This window comes from Orbicella franksi, chromosome 2 (genome assembly GCF_964199315.1).
Source record: "Orbicella franksi chromosome 2, jaOrbFran1.1, whole genome shotgun sequence".
In the NCBI taxonomy this organism is placed as follows: Eukaryota; Metazoa; Cnidaria; class Anthozoa; order Scleractinia; family Merulinidae; genus Orbicella; species Orbicella franksi.
The window spans coordinates 5312835-5329079 of NC_138146.1; the positions used below are offsets into that span (position 1 = coordinate 5312835).

The 16245-nt window shown below is 40.2% G+C and overlaps 2 protein-coding genes across 3 annotated transcripts; one reads left to right on the top strand and one right to left on the bottom strand.

Annotated features, from left to right (window-relative positions):
* The first annotated feature begins 1018 nt into the window (after nt 1-1018).
* Nucleotides 1019-5870, top strand: LOC145477887 (uncharacterized). 2 transcript variants are annotated; one of them, XM_081455752.1, is made up of 4 exons: nt 1019-1232; nt 1641-2073; nt 2564-2962; nt 4339-5870. In XM_081455752.1, the coding sequence occupies exons 2-4, from the start codon at nt 1650-1652 to the stop codon at nt 5535-5537; spliced, it is 2022 nt and encodes a 673-aa protein (XP_081311878.1). In that variant the 5' UTR covers nt 1019-1232; nt 1641-1649; the 3' UTR covers nt 5538-5870. The 2 variants fall into 2 exon arrangements, with proteins under 2 accessions (XP_081311878.1, XP_081311879.1); XM_081455753.1 differs by lacking the exon at nt 1019-1232 and having other exon boundaries at nt 1363-2073.
* A 1707-nt stretch (nt 5871-7577) lies between these two features.
* Nucleotides 7578-15974, bottom strand: LOC145477914 (N-acetyl-D-glucosamine kinase-like). The gene is made up of 10 exons (XM_081455790.1): nt 15903-15974; nt 14373-14457; nt 13763-13861; nt 12786-12927; nt 11827-11937; nt 10868-10980; nt 10385-10472; nt 9534-9634; nt 8261-8351; nt 7578-7759 (listed from the first exon to the last, which is right to left on the bottom strand). The coding sequence occupies exons 1-10, from the start codon at nt 15944-15946 to the stop codon at nt 7578-7580; spliced, it is 1056 nt and encodes a 351-aa protein (XP_081311916.1). The 5' UTR covers nt 15947-15974.
* Nucleotides 15975-16245: the final 271 nt, after the last annotated feature.

The following is a 16245-nucleotide window of genomic DNA, read 5'->3' on the forward strand; positions in this document are numbered from 1 at the left end:
GTATTACTTTTAGAAATAATTATAATTACAAAAGGGCTTAATCGTACGCACGGAGTAGATCATAATTACATTAAGCATTGAACAAGCAAACTTATGATTTCAAATTTTCGCGACAACAAAAGCGCCACTGAGCTTTGGAAATGAGCGCCATATAAATTCATGTATTGTATTGTAACAAACGTTACGAATCTGGAAGAACGATCCGTTCAGCCTATATTGCGACAGCTAATTTTGTACTATTTTCTTGCTGGAGATTGTCATTTGTATCTTCACTTTACTACAAGGTGTTGCGCGAAGTTTTTTTTTACACGATAACAGAAAAAACAACAGCAACAACAATAGCAGCAGAAACAGGCAAACAACACAATATCTGTCTTCGTATCGTCAATTGAAAAACAGGCATCCTGTGAGGTTTTTTTTACGACTAAACCGAAACGAAACAAACTACATAACAATTATACCGTGCTTCAGCTAGTCAGACAAATAAAATAAGGAGTTCTTTGATCATTTGTTTCAACAGGAACTTGATGAAGCCAAGGGTTTAACTGGATTCGTTAAGTCCCATGGAGCCAGCGAAATTAATAAGGCAAGTGATTATTCCGCATGGCCTTTATAGATCTGTTCATGTCACAAGACAGTGAAACTCGCAAACACGAAGTGAGTCATATGACGCAAAAGTGTCCTCATTATTTTCGAACAGCCGCCATCTTTGTTCCGCCATCTTGGATCTCGAATCTTTACAAAACTGACTCAGTTAAAGCCGACGAAGAAAGCAGAACTGATGTGAAAAGGGTAAAATTTATTGCAAAATGAAAAAAGGCAAATTTAAAGGTACGGCTGTCATGGTAACGTCAGGTTTAGTGAGTAATGCCATGTCATGCTAAATTGTTTCCAAAAATCGCTTTCCAGGTCTCCAAATTTGGAATTTTTATCACTTCGATTTTTTTAAAGTTACAAGCGTTCAAAAGACAGAAAAACACCACAGTGATAATAGATAATACATAAAGGAACAAGGATGGTTAATTAAGGATTGAGAAGATTAACACGGATTTCAAGCGACGAACTTGAAAAATGTAGGCTAAACTTTTCAGGATGCACAAACCGTAGCTTTTTTAACGTGCTTCAACTGAACCACTCTGTTGAATTTGATTTTGTGATAGGACGAATCGAGAAAGACAACGCAAGAAGTAAAATCATCACAGAGCAGCGAAGAAGAGATTTTATACATTGAGGTAATGTAACGATGAATCGCTGAGATTTCAAGTTATCTAAATAGGACGGGATATGAAAAAGTTTAAAATGAAGTTATCTAAATAGGACGGGATATGAAAAAGTTTAAAATGAATTTTCATGTAAGAAAAGGTTACAAATTACTATTGTCTTATTTAGCGTTTCCCGTTCCGCTGGACAAGGGTAACGCGGACTTAGGGAACGGGACTGGTGAGCAGCCGGGGCGTCCTGCGCTTGCGCAGAGAAACAAAGTCCATCAGAAGTTTTTAGTTTGAATTTCAGTTGTCTTCTCCGTTCGCTTCTTCTCTGTCTTTTCTTCTGCCTCTTTCGTTAGCATCATTTCCCATGTTTTTAACATCTTGTTTCACTTTATTATATATGTTTAACATCTTTTTTTTTTTTTTATCCAGGAGAAACAAATGGATCTTCTCGGTGGGGACATCCAGTGTTCTGGAGAAGAAACTTGTCGTGGTTTTCCACCTTCGAGCACAGAGCAGGCGAAAATTATCTGTAGTTCCTTTGGTTCACGCTGTAAAGGATTTGTTTATACATTACAGACAGGAAGAATGTACCTTAAACAAGAATTGACGGGTAAAATGATATCTTCACCTGCTCACTCGCTGTTTATAAAGAAAGCCTTTTATCAAGGGCAACATGAGACCTGCGCAGTAGCATTGGACCAGTTCCAGTCCTCCGCTGACGAATGCCGCCTTCCTGAAATGGATCCGAACAACGAGGACGTGAAAAAGCTTATAGGGCAACCAACACCACTTCAGTGCCCAGGTGTCCAGCTAACGCGTTACCGGGGAGGAATCTTGGAGCTAACTGAAGAGGCAAATAAAGGTGGGATATAGTTATCTCTGCTGGGAATCATGGATAAAAGTCGTAGTTATCGTTCATTATCAGCAGAGTCGTCGACAGTCAGTCAGTCAGTCAGTCCGGCCGGCCCGGTCCGGTTTGTCGGTTGATCGGTCGGTGGGCGGGTGGGTGGGTCGGTGGGTCGGTCAGACGGTTGGTCGGTCGCTGGACCAATCATTCGTTCCTTGATTCGTTTGTTCCTTCAGTCATTACTTATGCTAAGATTGAAGGGACACACAGACATCAAAGCAAAGATGTAGATGGATAGATGGATGTTAGGACAGCTGAACGTGAAATATGGACACTAACACGACAGACACGAGTGTCCCTATTATTGAGGAGTCTGTATTATAAAGGCGTCCGGGAAAAGGTGTATGTTCATTTCCATTGTTATTTTCATTCAACCCGACGTTCACTATTTGATTACTCATTCATTAATTTATTTTGCCTGTGGTTTTTCCCTCTATTTTTGTAGCTGGAAATATTGTATCCATGATGTATCAGCCTATATACCGCCCTAAACAGAGAGACTGGGGATTTGAGCTGGGAAAGGAGATCAGCCTCCAAGCACAAGAGCGCAAATTCGAACTTCAGTCAGAATTCATCCGCGTGCAACTGGGCACTTCAGAGGGCGCCAAACACGTGGAATACCACGCCCAAATCATTCCCAGAGCCCCGGAGCAGGCCAATAGCAAAGCAGGACTCCCATTGAGTGTTGTCATCATAGGGTTTGACTCCCTCTCAGCAGTTCATTTCCAAAGAGCTCTACCAGAAGTATATAAGTTTATGACAGACGAGTTAAACTCGGTGTTTCTTAAAGGTTATTCCATAGTTGGAGATGGCACTACGCCTGCTCTAACGGCATTGATGACAGGTCAGTAATCAGAGCCGGCCCGAGACGCTTTCCTCACCCATGATACGTTTTCTATTGAGGGGGAAGGGGTTAGGAACAAAACAAAGCTTTGCCATCCAGCGCAAAGATCACTACCCTAAAAGACTCGCACTAAAGATTATTACTTTTCACTTATGTATTGTTACTGATGTCTTCTCACTCTTACTTGTTATTGAATGAAAAAATAATAATAATATAAGTTTGATAATGAAAATAATCCATGTTATGGTTTGCTGGAAGCCGTGGGTGGCGCAAAGCTTGGCGTGGGGGGAGCGGGAATAGAGATTTACTCTATTAATCAAAATTTGCGATGTTGACCAAAGCCGTTGACTTGTGTAAAGTTTTAGGGCAAGACACTTTGCCCTCACAGTGCCTCTCTCTTCTTCTGGGCCGGGTTATTCAAAGCCCGATTAAGCTTACCCAGGATTAGCGAGAAGTTTGATTTCAATTTTGTAACTTTTCGGTGAAGTTTTCTGTTTATATTGTTTGTCCTTCAGTTTTGAATTTGAATAATCTTAAGCTGCACAATAAATAAGCTATGAAAAACACTTTTATACGAGAAAAATTGATACTTTGGTTTACTTTTAATCCTGGGTTAGCGTTAACCGGCTTTCGATCAACCCGGCCCTGCCAGGGACCCGTTTCTCGAAAGCCCCGGAAACTTTTCGGGCCCGCAAAGCCATTTTTAGCTCATCTGTATCTAAAAACGGAGAGGTGTACACCCCTGGAACTCCTTGTATGAAGAGAAACTTTGTTCTTATTAATATGTGAATAAAACAGATCTGTAAACATAAGGTTTGAGATTTTGCTACAGCTTTCCAGGTGCGAAAACTTTTCAGAACCTTCGATAAACGGGCCCCTGGGGCCCATTTCTCCAAAGCCCCGGAAACTTTTCGGGCCCGCAAAGCCATTTTCAGTTAATTTGTATCTAAAAGCAGAGAGGTGTATACGCTTGAGACTTCTTGTATGAAGGGAACCCTGTTCATATTAGGAATACACGAATAAAAAAGCTCTGTAATCATAAAGTTTGAACTTTCCGGGTGCGAAAAATTTTCGGGACCTTCGAGAAACGGGCCCCTGGTGAATAAATGGGTAGTGACGAATTGTTGGGGAAACCAGGCGAAAGACTGGAGGGGGGGGGGGGGCAGGCTAGCCAATATTGGTTTAGCATTCCAACCGGGGGGGGGGATTTTGGGTAATCGGAGAATAGCACCTGCCAATTAGCAACCTTACATTGATCTTAAGTATTGGGACGGACTCCATCTTTTACAGGTTATAATTTAAGCAGTTGACTGGTTTAAAATTCTTTTCAGAACTTGTAACCCTACGCCAATGGTTTTTCATCTCTTCCTCTGTAGGTAAATTTGAATCGGAGCTTCCCGAAGCCCGTCGGCAATTTCCTGGTGCAGCACCTCTCGACCGCTGGCCGCATATTTTCAAGGACTTCAAGGAACACGGTTACTCAACACTGTTCAGCGAGGACTGCCCGGCGTTTGGGGCATTTAACTACCGACTGCACGGTTTCACAGAACCTCCTACGGATCATTTCTCGCGCTATTTCTGGCAAGCAGCTGGTGTGACGTCAGCTCATTGTGTTCGCAGCCAACCTCAGCACCAAATTCACTTTGATTACATTAAGTCGTTCTTTGAGGCTTACAGACAGCAGCCCAAGTTCGGCTTGTTTTTCCTCACAGACATCTCGCACAACAACTTGCAATCTATTTATGCGTGCAGTAGTGACTTTCTCGCATTGTTAAGAGGTTTATCTGATGGGAACGTTTTAAACGACACGTTACTTATTGTTATGTCGGATCATGGCTTTCGATACGGCCAGACAAGGGCTACGTTTCAAGGCAGATTCGAAGAAAGGCTTCCGTTTATGTCTCTGACATTTCCAAAATGGTTTCAGCAGCAACATTACGATCTCATGGAGACTATCAAAGAAAACAGCAACATTGTAACCTCCCCTTTTGATTTACATGCCACTTTCAAACACATGCTCACTTATCCCCAGGCTCCCGTTGACTTATCAAGAGGAGAGAGTCTGTTAAGCTATATTAATAAATCACGTCACTGCGAGAGAGCTGGGGTGGCCGAGCATTACTGCCCATGCGTACAATGGGAAGAAATTAACACACGCTCAAGTCACGTGCAGCGTGCAGCTCAGGCGGTTGTTGATCACGTGAACAACTTAACTGCGTCAGACCCACTGGGCTTAAACCTTTGCTCTCGTTTACAGCTACACGAAATCTCGGCAGCCTATCAAAAACTTCCAAACTTAAAAGTTGCACAATTCATCGGGTCGTCTGACATACACGGGAGAAAGCCAATGTTTTCCACGGGTTCTGGCACAGTTGATGAATGCTTATACCAAGTACAGCTTCAGACTGTCCCCGGAAACGGGTTATACGAAGCTTCGGTGAATTTCCAAGATGGTAAATACCGGATCACGGGTGATATAAGCAGGATAAACCTGTATGGTGAGCAGCCCAGATGCATTGTGGATAAAAGGCCTGATTTACGAAAATACTGCTTCTGTAAGGATTACCAAGGATAATAATCTAGAAATATATCTGGCCCCTCCCTAGCGATCTGATTGGCTGACTTGTTTAAGATTTCGCCAGTTATCATTTCTATATTTTTTTATAAAAATAAACGAGACAAAAAAGGAAAATATTTTCTAACATATTATCAAATCTAATAAATTAACGATTGCTTCCATATTTTCAAATATCGTGAACAGTTTCAAAAACCTCGTTTATAAACTGTTTATTTAATGACAAGAACTGAAAGCTACAGTATTTTGTATGTGCTACACATTAATTGATTTCGGAATTAAAAGTCAGCAGCTAGAAAGACAGTATTTTTTTTCTTGTCGTTAAAAACCCCTTCACAAAAGATTTTAATTTAAGGACAAAAATATTGATAACCGTGATAAACAACTTTTATGTTTTTTCCAGTGATTAAGCAGCCCTTTTATTTATGGCTTTTTTCAGCGGGTTTCGGAAGAAATTTCTCATGACACAAATTATATGTTTGTGAAGATCTTTTAATTTAGAGTCTTGTAGTAATTCCAATGACCTTAAAAGTGTCCATACGACCTGTAGGGTTTTTGTGGTTTTGGTATCTCTATAACATCTAAAAATGTATTCAAACCAAAAAAAAAAAAAATTAATTCCGATGCTTTTTTTGCCATGAAATCAAGCTTTAAATTTCCCGCTTCGGCCACGCCCAATGAAGTTGACCGCGTAATGAAAGATTGGTGACGAATGACGCCACTTCAGGAACGTCTCAAAGCTTCATGCTTTTATTTTGTTTGCCTGCCAACCGCATTGTTTCAGTTTGTTTCATTTTTGTCGACGAAAACTCCTCACCACTACTGAAACAACAGTGACCTGAACTGGCAGGATTTGGCAATTCCTGACTTGATGTCACGACCCATTCAGAAACCCAGACTCTCTGTTTGCACTGACTCACGGTCAACTTCATTGGGCGTGGCTGAAACGGGAACTTTAAAGCTAGATTTTACGGCATTAAAATGTCGGAATCCAATTTTTTTTTCTTAGAATACCTTTCTACACATTATAGAGATACCAAAACTACAAAAACCCTGTTGGCCATATAGGCACTTTAACAACTTGGTGAAATATTTCCCATGCAAAAAAGACCAATTTAAGGTGGGACTTAACCTAAAAACAGTTAAAAACACACCATGTTTCAAACCTTTTTTTCGTAGCTAAGAGTTAACTCCAAACCATGGCAAAGTATACATTCTTAAAAAGCTCAAAGAGCAAAGATTATGAAAAAAATATTTGTGTACCCTATAACTGTATTATAACCTGACACCGGCTGATTAAATCTGCCACCTGCTGGGGAATGCCAGGGCTTACTTGAGAAAAGATAACTCCTACTAGAACTGATCAAAAGGAATAATTTTTACATTTTACAAAAAAAGACAGACAACTTGCTGGAATAAGCATAGAGATTTTTGAAAAGTTAAAAGCACGTGAAATGATGACCAGTTAAATCTGATACAGAAAGTCTAGCATACGTTTCAATACATAACTTTGACAGAATGCACTGGATGGAAAGGTTCTATGCTTATTCCACAGAACGTACTAAAAACAACAAATCCTGAAAATTTTAGCTCAATTGAATAAATCCTTCTCAAGATATCTTTTCTAGAAGGCGAAAATAACTCGTTTTGAGAAAACGAGCTTTAAACTTACAGTAACAGTACTTGTCAAAATAAAACTTCAATACCTTAAGATTCGAGTTCCGTCAAAAACAAAACTTCGAATTTTTTCCAGAATTTTAGGTTAAGTCCCGCCTTAAGGTAGGCTATAAAAAATGTTGCTCTTTCTTGGCAACAATTTTATAGTTTCCCTTTACGACAATCAAGGCAAGGGACGAGAAGACCGGAGAAGAATCGAACGAGGCGGATTTTGAAAGATGGCATCGTTATCCGTGGTGTAATTTCATTAGGAAGTCGAAGTTATCACAAAGTTATCTCTAAGCTTCGGGGAAGGGTGAAGTTCATATTGTTAGTCTTTCGGATAGAACAATCGTTAGTTAGTTCGCGTTTTTCATATATTATTTAAAATTCGTGACTGAAAAATTCATCTACCATCGAACCATAATCTATAGGAAGCGGGTGGTCAGCGGTTTTTGCTCCCAGAGCAGCCGCACCCACGGCAGAACTTTCACGCAACTTAACAAGTGAAAAGCGCTTCACTTGGACAGCGGCATTGCTAGAACACCGAATGCCTGTTACAAACCCTACGAAGAAAATAAAAATGAAAGAGGGAATTAAATGTGACGTTGGAGGAAGGAGGGGGAGGGAGGGAGTTGGTATTATTCATTTTTTCTAATTAAAATGTTGTGCCACGATGGTGGGCAGATTAAAATGTTATTTGAAATTAGCTGTCGCCACCACTTTTTTTGCAATTCTACTGAATACGCCATTTTGCTAATGCCACGTGATTAATTGCGGTGGGATTTTCACTTATGTCCAGGATTATGTTCTTTATGTTAAACATCACAAAATGTCATTTTCATATTACTTCAAACTTGCCAGAACTTTGGTGACTTTTTACGATTAAGGGCACCTTGTGATGCCTATCGTAAGGAGCATGCATGCGCGAGTCATTAGCGTGCAATCCTGGACGTATCTGGGAATTTTACGGGTAGATCCTTCTTGGGGGCATCTTCGCCAGAAAGAAAAAACTGATCTCATTTTGGTCAAGATCGTTCATTTATCAACGCGAACCAGTTCCTCACCATCTTTTAGCAGATTCCAGCTTTGCCACACGGCACCAACACAAATAATCTTTAGTCCTTTTTCACCATTCAACAAAGCGTCCTGACATTCCTGTAGAATGAAAATATCCTCTCAATAAAGAGTAAGAGAAGTGAAAACAGAAAGCAGAGCCTGAAGGAAAAAAGAGACGGAAGGCGTATCGCTATGAGGTACCGACGAATATATTACGCTCGTCATCTCTCGTAAGGGCTAAAACTACGTGACTCAGAGAGAGCTACACCGCATGCGCGGTCGCTGCATGTCGACGACTAAAAACGACCCGAAGACGGTCGGGTTTTGGATAACATTAAACATGCTTTCAGAAAAAGATTCGTACCAATAAGCATAAGTACACGGGACGGCTAGTATGTTGACCTATCATAAGGCTTTTTAAAATGTCATTTTATCGTCGGTTCGGGTTGGTTTCGCACACTGAATATGACAGGCCATTTCTTAAAAAGTGTGGTTTCCACTTCGATCGAGAAACACTTAGGCCACGTTTACGTGTTTTCGTTTGAAAACGCATACTTTCTGATACGTTTTCTTCTATCGTTCACATTAAATCCATCGAAAACTCATAGATTTAAAAGCGTTGTTTAGAGTGGAGACATTTGATAAAATGGCCCTGTCGTATCAGAAAAGACAGCAAAAGCGAACGCAGTGACGTCATTCAATAACATGGACACACGCGTATGACGATTGTGGTGTGTTTTTAGGATAGCAACGTTTTTCTGTCTTTTAGTGTGGACGAGGAAAATGCTTCAAAAACGGCAGTGTGGACGCGAACATTTTGATGCGTTTTCAGTACAAAAAGGCGCTCTATAGATGCTTGCCCGAAAGCGCATCGTTTCCAAAAGGCGTTAGGGAGTTTAAGTAGCCACGACGCAACGCTCAAGACAACGTCGATTAAAAAATGAATAAATTTTATATTTTACCTACGAATCTCGTAGTACTCTAAGGCAATTTACTTTAGTTATCACTGTCAAAAGTATCACAAAACTGAATCCGGGACACAGCGATAAATTTGGAATAGTAATTTAAAAAATTAGCGTCGTGGTTTACGTTCTCCAGACAACGCAGAATTTGGTCATTTCACGTCGTTGTTTTGCAGAGGACGGCAAGGAAATGTACCAAGAATTATAACGCACGTAACCAGCCATTCTCTTGCTCATTACATCTTTTGTTTAACGTTCTCATTGCCGTTGCCGTCGTGGGTTTCTTAAACTCCCTATTATCATGCGGTCGGGGCCGTACCTTATCCATATGTTGAACAACAGCTCTGACATGTGTCCCTAGAATTTCCCCAGCCTGGAAAAACAGGTGTTGACATAATGGATCCTTGGCTTCTTTTGCACCTGTAAGACATGCCAAAAGAACAGGAACTTGTAAAGAAATAGGAATAATAGCAGTGTAAAAGCTGAACAAAGACGTTTTCTCACCAAAACTACGACAATTGATTATTTGTCACTATTCGTCTGCAATCTTAAGTGTGAATGCAAGAAAACCTAAGGGATTCTGAGAGCGAGGTTGCAATGGAAACACACAAGTCTGTAATTTTAAGGCCTCCTCGAGGCGTTCAGTCAGTTGGGGCGCAGCGCGAAAAAGGGAGAGGGAGGCTTGGTGCCAGGCCAGCTAGGGCCTTTTTCCGCCCTGCTTGGTGCCTTTCCGCCCCCCGCCTCTCCCTTATTTTCTAGTGCGCCATTAAATTTTCGCGCTGCTCTCCAACTAAATAAACACTTGGGGGAGGTTAGTAATTCTCGCGCGCCTGACTATAGACGAATTTTGACGTCGTTCTACGTTATTCCCACATTCCGCATGGCTGAATTCACCGAATAGAAGCACATAAATGAGAGGAATTGCCCACAAGCCTAGCTTCTTTCGCAGACACTCTTTGGGCTCGTAACGCAATCCTTCTCCCCCATATGTGGGAGAAGGATTGCGTGACAAGCCCAAAGAGCGTCTCCGTAAGAGGCCACCACAAGCTGAGTTTGGAAGGAGAAAAATTTCTACGACAATCAAAACGCAAAGGGCGCGAAGAACTGAAGGAGCGCAAGCTCGACCGAGAAGGACTTTGAGAAAGTCTAAGAAATAAGTAGTTATCTCACCAACTGCTATAGTTTTACACAGCCCCGCATAATAAGCCTTGTCAAATTTGGCGTACAGGTGATCCAACATCCCAAACAAGTTGTCTATCTGGTGTTAAAAAAAAAAAAAAGAAAAAGAAAAATTTCTTATTAAAAACGGAAATATACATTTTACTAAGTATGAATTAACACTTTTCTCATGTTCACAAAGCCATTCAATTTTAAGCCATCCTTCTTGCTGTTTGGTAAAATTTGCTATTACACTGAAGCCTCGATATAACGAAAGGCCAGGGAACTGGCAAAATATGTTTGCTATAACGAGGTCTCGTTGTATCGAGGTTCTTTTCCATATATTTTACTATTACTGGGGCGAAGAGTATCGTTCGTAATGTAGTATATTACAAGAAATGTACTACATATGTGGCTGTGTCATAGCTTAGACTTTGAGTCATTGCCTCAAAAAAATACTTAATAATTCAGTTAGTAATCAGTAATTTAAAATACCTTGAAATGTTCAAAAACGGCTTTCTTTACATAAGTGATGTCGTGTTGTGAAGAGACTAATCCATCTTCGGTATCGAACACTGTTTTGATGGCTTTGTGTGATATCCACCACGCTAAAAGAATCAAAGCTCGTTAGATTCCCTCAAAAAACACTTATAACAGGTTAATAATAATAATAATAATAATAGTAGTAATAGTAATAGTAATAGTAATAGTAATAGTAATAGTAATAGTAATAGTAATAGTAATAGTAATAGTAATAGTAATAGTAATAGTAATAGTAATTGTAGTAATAGTAATTGTAGTAATAGTAATAGTAATAGTAATAGTAATAGTAATAGTAATAGTAATAGTAATAGTAATAGTAATAGTAATAGTAATAGTAATAGTAATAGTAATAGTAATAGTAATAGTAATAGTAATAGTAATAGTAATAGTAATTAATAGTAATAATAATAGATTTGTATAGCACATATAAAAGGCAGTATGATCAGTTGAAGTCACTTAAACAGGGCTTAATCTTCTCCACAAGAATTTATGTAACGTTCTAGAGGGCTACAATGTCTTGATGGGCCTCATTTCCATTCGTTCATTTCAATTTTTCTTCCTCTCCCTGACACATGTAATAGACGGATTCGGTTAATGTGTTCACATCCTTGTTGCCATCCAATCCAGACCACGAGATGATTCATTTGGGAGGTTACAATTGAGCAAATTGTCACAGTTCGCAGCTGAGTACATGGTAGTATGTACAAACAGAACAACTGAAACCTCCCAAATGATCATCACGTGATGTGAATTGGATGGCAGCAAGGATGTAAACATGTTAGCCGAATACGTCTATTATCAAAATCACTTCTAGTTGCTGGTGTCATGGTTCATGTGTTGTACCATTTTTATTTCTAGTCATGACTAAATACATTGTAACACATGTAAAATAATTATTAATATTAGCACACCTGATCCTTCATCGCCCATCATGTGACCCCAGCCACCACAGTTGAATGTTTTACCATTTGGCATTAGCATTTGGCAGTTGGAGCCAGTCCCTGATATTAACACTATGCCACCTAAGAAATGAATTCACAAAAAGGGGATCAGTTAACTAGTGACATCATCATCATCATCATCATCATCATTATCATTTCCTAGAAATTCCATGATAAATGTAGCTTTCAAACAAATTGTTGTTTTTGAGAAAAATGTAAGTTGCTAGAATCCAAAAAGAAGAACATCTTAATGGCATATCAAGACATCTTTGTAAGGAGGCAACCCTTAAATTAAAGCGACGGCCAAAAAATTTTTTGGCTCTTGTGCCCTTAAGTATTTGCACCCATAAGAGAAGGGCATGGGGTGGGGGTGGGGGGTCCCATGGGCTCCTCCCCTAGATCCACCCATGCATCTCTCCTCGATAAGCCAAAGAGTGACTAAATCAATAGGCAGCACGAGGAACAGAATCCACTTAGTAGCCTGACTGCAAGATCCAATAGGCCCTGAATAAGGCTATCAGATATGACTTTCTATGCATGCTGCTTCCATAAGGGAATGCCTTAGGGACCAGGATAAGTGTCTGTTCACCCGTTGAGTGTATACAGTAATTTATAGAGATAATGAAGCGCTTTGTAATGACGTAGTGTATGTGTCTGGGAGCATGACAAAGTGACTACTTAAGATAGGTGTCCGTCCATTACAGAGGTGTCTTTTAGCAATCGATCAACTGTATAACAAAAGATAAGACTAAAGATACAACATCATGCATTTCAAAATGGACATTGTAAGCAGGAAATTCAACATTCAAATGGCTGACTAAAATTGTATCCAATTTTTCAATTACCTTCTTCTCAATACTATTATTTTGAGAAATTCACTGACAATTCATTCTGAGCAACAGAATGCTTAATAACTAACAAGTAACAACCTTGGTCAGAACCAGTTGCAATAGCACCAACAGTGTCACAACACATGTGATACATGTTACTACAGCTGGGGTACTTTGATGTCATCATGGAAATAGCTTTCTGTTGAATTTCTTCCTTCTCCAGGCCACTCAGTGAAAGTCCCTAAAAAAGAGAGAACCAGGGGTATGAATAAGTGTTGAGTACATCTATGAATCTCAATTCGTGGTCCAATTCCTTGCATTGTGATGGACAAATGCTGGACTAACCATGTCTGCATACGAGCCAAGTGACCCATCAGGCCGATGCTTATCTCCGATTTCTGTAGCATGAGGCATCTAGGGGTATTTCCACTCCCCCCTGAATGAGATGCTAGTCCATTTGCTGGGTTGCCCCCTGGCCCAGCATTAAAATTTCCCGGAACCCAAGGTACCCATTTACACACCTAGGTGGAGAGAGACACTGTGAGAGTTAAGTGTCTTGTCCAAGAACATAAGACAATGTCGCCCGCTAGGGCTCAGAACTGGACCGCTTGATCCAGAGTTGAGCGCATGGCCTGATGGCCATGGCAATGGCCTAGTGCAAATCCTCTTAGGCCACTGTTAGTCATTTTTCTGTCAAAATGCATATCTCTACTCAGGAAAATATTTAAATAAGGAAACCCTACCCTTACTGGAGGCAGGCATGATGGGTTACAATAGCATGTATCATCTAGCCAGTGAGAAGCAATACCCCTAGCTGGTTCATCATGCTACAGAAATACCAACTGAAGGCTTATTGTGTAGTTCCAGAAAATATCCATACCTCTCCCCAGTGGAAGAGACTTTTTCCAAGACCCCCCTCTGGAAATTCCAATTAAGCTTAATGCATTTCTAAGTTAGATTTTTCTGTCTAAGAAAACCCTCCACCCCCCAGGAAATTCCAATCCCTTCTGTGAGGGGAGTTTGGATATTTTCCGGAACTGCAGATTGTTCCAAAAGGCTTAAGTGCACTTGCTTACCAAAGAAGCCAATGGCTTATTTATATCAATTCCTGCAGATCTTTTAGCTTCTTCCACCATCTCATTTACTCTGTGAAGACACTCTTCTAGTCCAATAAGCTGTGAGATAAATCAACATTTGTGAATGAATTAACTGTTCAAAAAATAACTACTTTGGAAACAAATTTCTTCCTCAAACATTATTTGTTATAAGCACATGTGCCTAAATTTAAGTCTGTAGGTGGAACCCTTAAGTGTTACTGTTCAAATCAAAAGTTAAAACTGACTGAACTGTACTTCCAAGTGGCAATGTTTATTATGCTGTACAGTGTGGTTCAAACTCTTCAATCTGTGGATAAAAAACCCAGTGTGTGACCATTCAAAACAAAGCTACTGAGCAGTACTTTCGTGTGGTACTGTATGCTGTACAAGGTGGTTTAAACATTTAAGTCTGTGGTGAAAACTCTGGAGTGTGACAACTCCTGAAGATGAAACTAAATTTGCTTCATTATTATCATTTTAAGTGAATTTATTTGCTATTTTATTATAACAAATTTATAGGCACTCTGTACGAAGGAATTATCTGCCTTCGACTACATGACCCATGTACATGTACATTTTGGAATCATACCCAGTGATTTGTGCCTTGTCCAGTACTGCGGCCTACAATTTTTCCATCACTTGATAATATTATTGCTGTTGAACCTGTTCCACCACTATAGAGATATGAAACAGAAGAGGCCCTGTTAGGGTTTTTTGGGATACAGTATTTAGGTAAAAAATTATGACAGATTCCCTCAAAGTTCAAGTAGTAAGTGCAAAACTTATTTACTAAAAATCTACTCATAGCATGGTAACTTTTAGAATACTATTTAAAACAACTCACTTTAGTTCATTTTTCTAACTGACCCTGCAATTAAATGGGGAGACAGGCAGGTCAGACCCTCACACTTCCTGTACCCTGCTCCCCGCTTCCCGCACCTTTATGTCCTGACTCCCACCCATGTCTATCTTGCTCCCGTCCCATGTAAATAAGGAGACGCAAAACACATCCTAGTCATTAAGCTGATCAATCCTTAGGCATTTCTTTTGCTTTTTTCCTTTGTTTTCAGCCTTGCCTCTCTTACTCACGTCTTTTGACAGCTTAAAAAACAACATTTCATGACCTCAGATGTTAACACCGGTACCGTAAAAGGGTTTCCAGTTTTACTGGAAATAAGCCTCAGTTTTTTAGCTCAAGGGCGAATTTTTGTTTTTCTGTCAGCCCAGAAGTCTCAAAATAGGCTAAAAGTAAGTCAAATAACATTTTGGGTTCCTGTTTTTGAAGTATTTTAACGCTTAATAAATGATTCCCACCTTCTTAGAACTCCCACTTCCTGTCCTTTTCTCTCCCGCTTCCTGTCTTTTCCATTCGTGCCTACCGCCCCCTATTTTCCCAGGTTCCTGACCCCTATTCTCCCGGGTTCCTGTCCGCTGTCCCCTCAGCCCCCCAACCGAAAGCGAAGAGCTGAGATTGAAGACCCCAAAACACAAAAATGAAGTCCTTTGGAAACGAAAACAAAGAACACAAAACAGGAAAGAGAAGAGCCCAAAACACGAAAGCGAAGACCTGAATACGAAAAGGAACGTTACGTCGATCAGTCAATAATAAATCCAGGAGAAAACCGTGTCAAAGCAGATAATAACTTCTAAACAAAGGTAAAATTTTTGAAATCCCGACATGGCGAGTGTTCGTGTTCTGGAGTTTGGGGTCTTCGTTTTCGTTATTACCGGGAGTCCCCCCCCCCCTCTATCTCCCCCCCCCCCCCACCCCTTCACTAGTCAAAACACTGCTATCGATTCTGATTTCTCCATTCTTTTATAACATAACAAAGGAAACATTTTGCTCCAAAACTTTGGTCCTAAATCTTCTTCTTCTTCGTTTGCAAGTTGGACTCTTAGACATTAAGCTTAAGTAGACCATGCAACCTCTAGCCCCAAGAAATACAGTGACGTGGAAGGACTGTAGAGACACTTAGAACCTCGTACAGTAGATCGTGATAAACGCTGCACAAAATCACCATAATCAATTACAATCAATTAAATTTATTTGTACACCGGCGTTGGTATCGTTTAGCTATAATTAAGCTTAATCATAAACTCTTAATCTCGGCAAACTTACCCTTCAATTCCGCCAAAATACAAATTGTCTGGGACAGCCGCCATCTTGAGAGATGTGAAGGATAAGGGGACTGGACTGCGTAGTTTGTCACGTAACGTGGAGCGTCACGCAATCTAACAAAATGCTTTTTGACGGGGGCTGAGCCGGCGGGTGGGGTCGAAAAAATGTTTCATAATTCCAATATTTCATCAAATGTTACCCCGCAAGCAGAGCCTTTTCTTACGGTGCATTTGCTTTGTACAAAAATGAAATAAAAGGGGCTCTGCTCGCAGACAGGTCGTGCAAATTTTAGCAAACGCGATCAAACAAGGTATCCAAACGGGAAAATGCTTGGTCCGGCCAA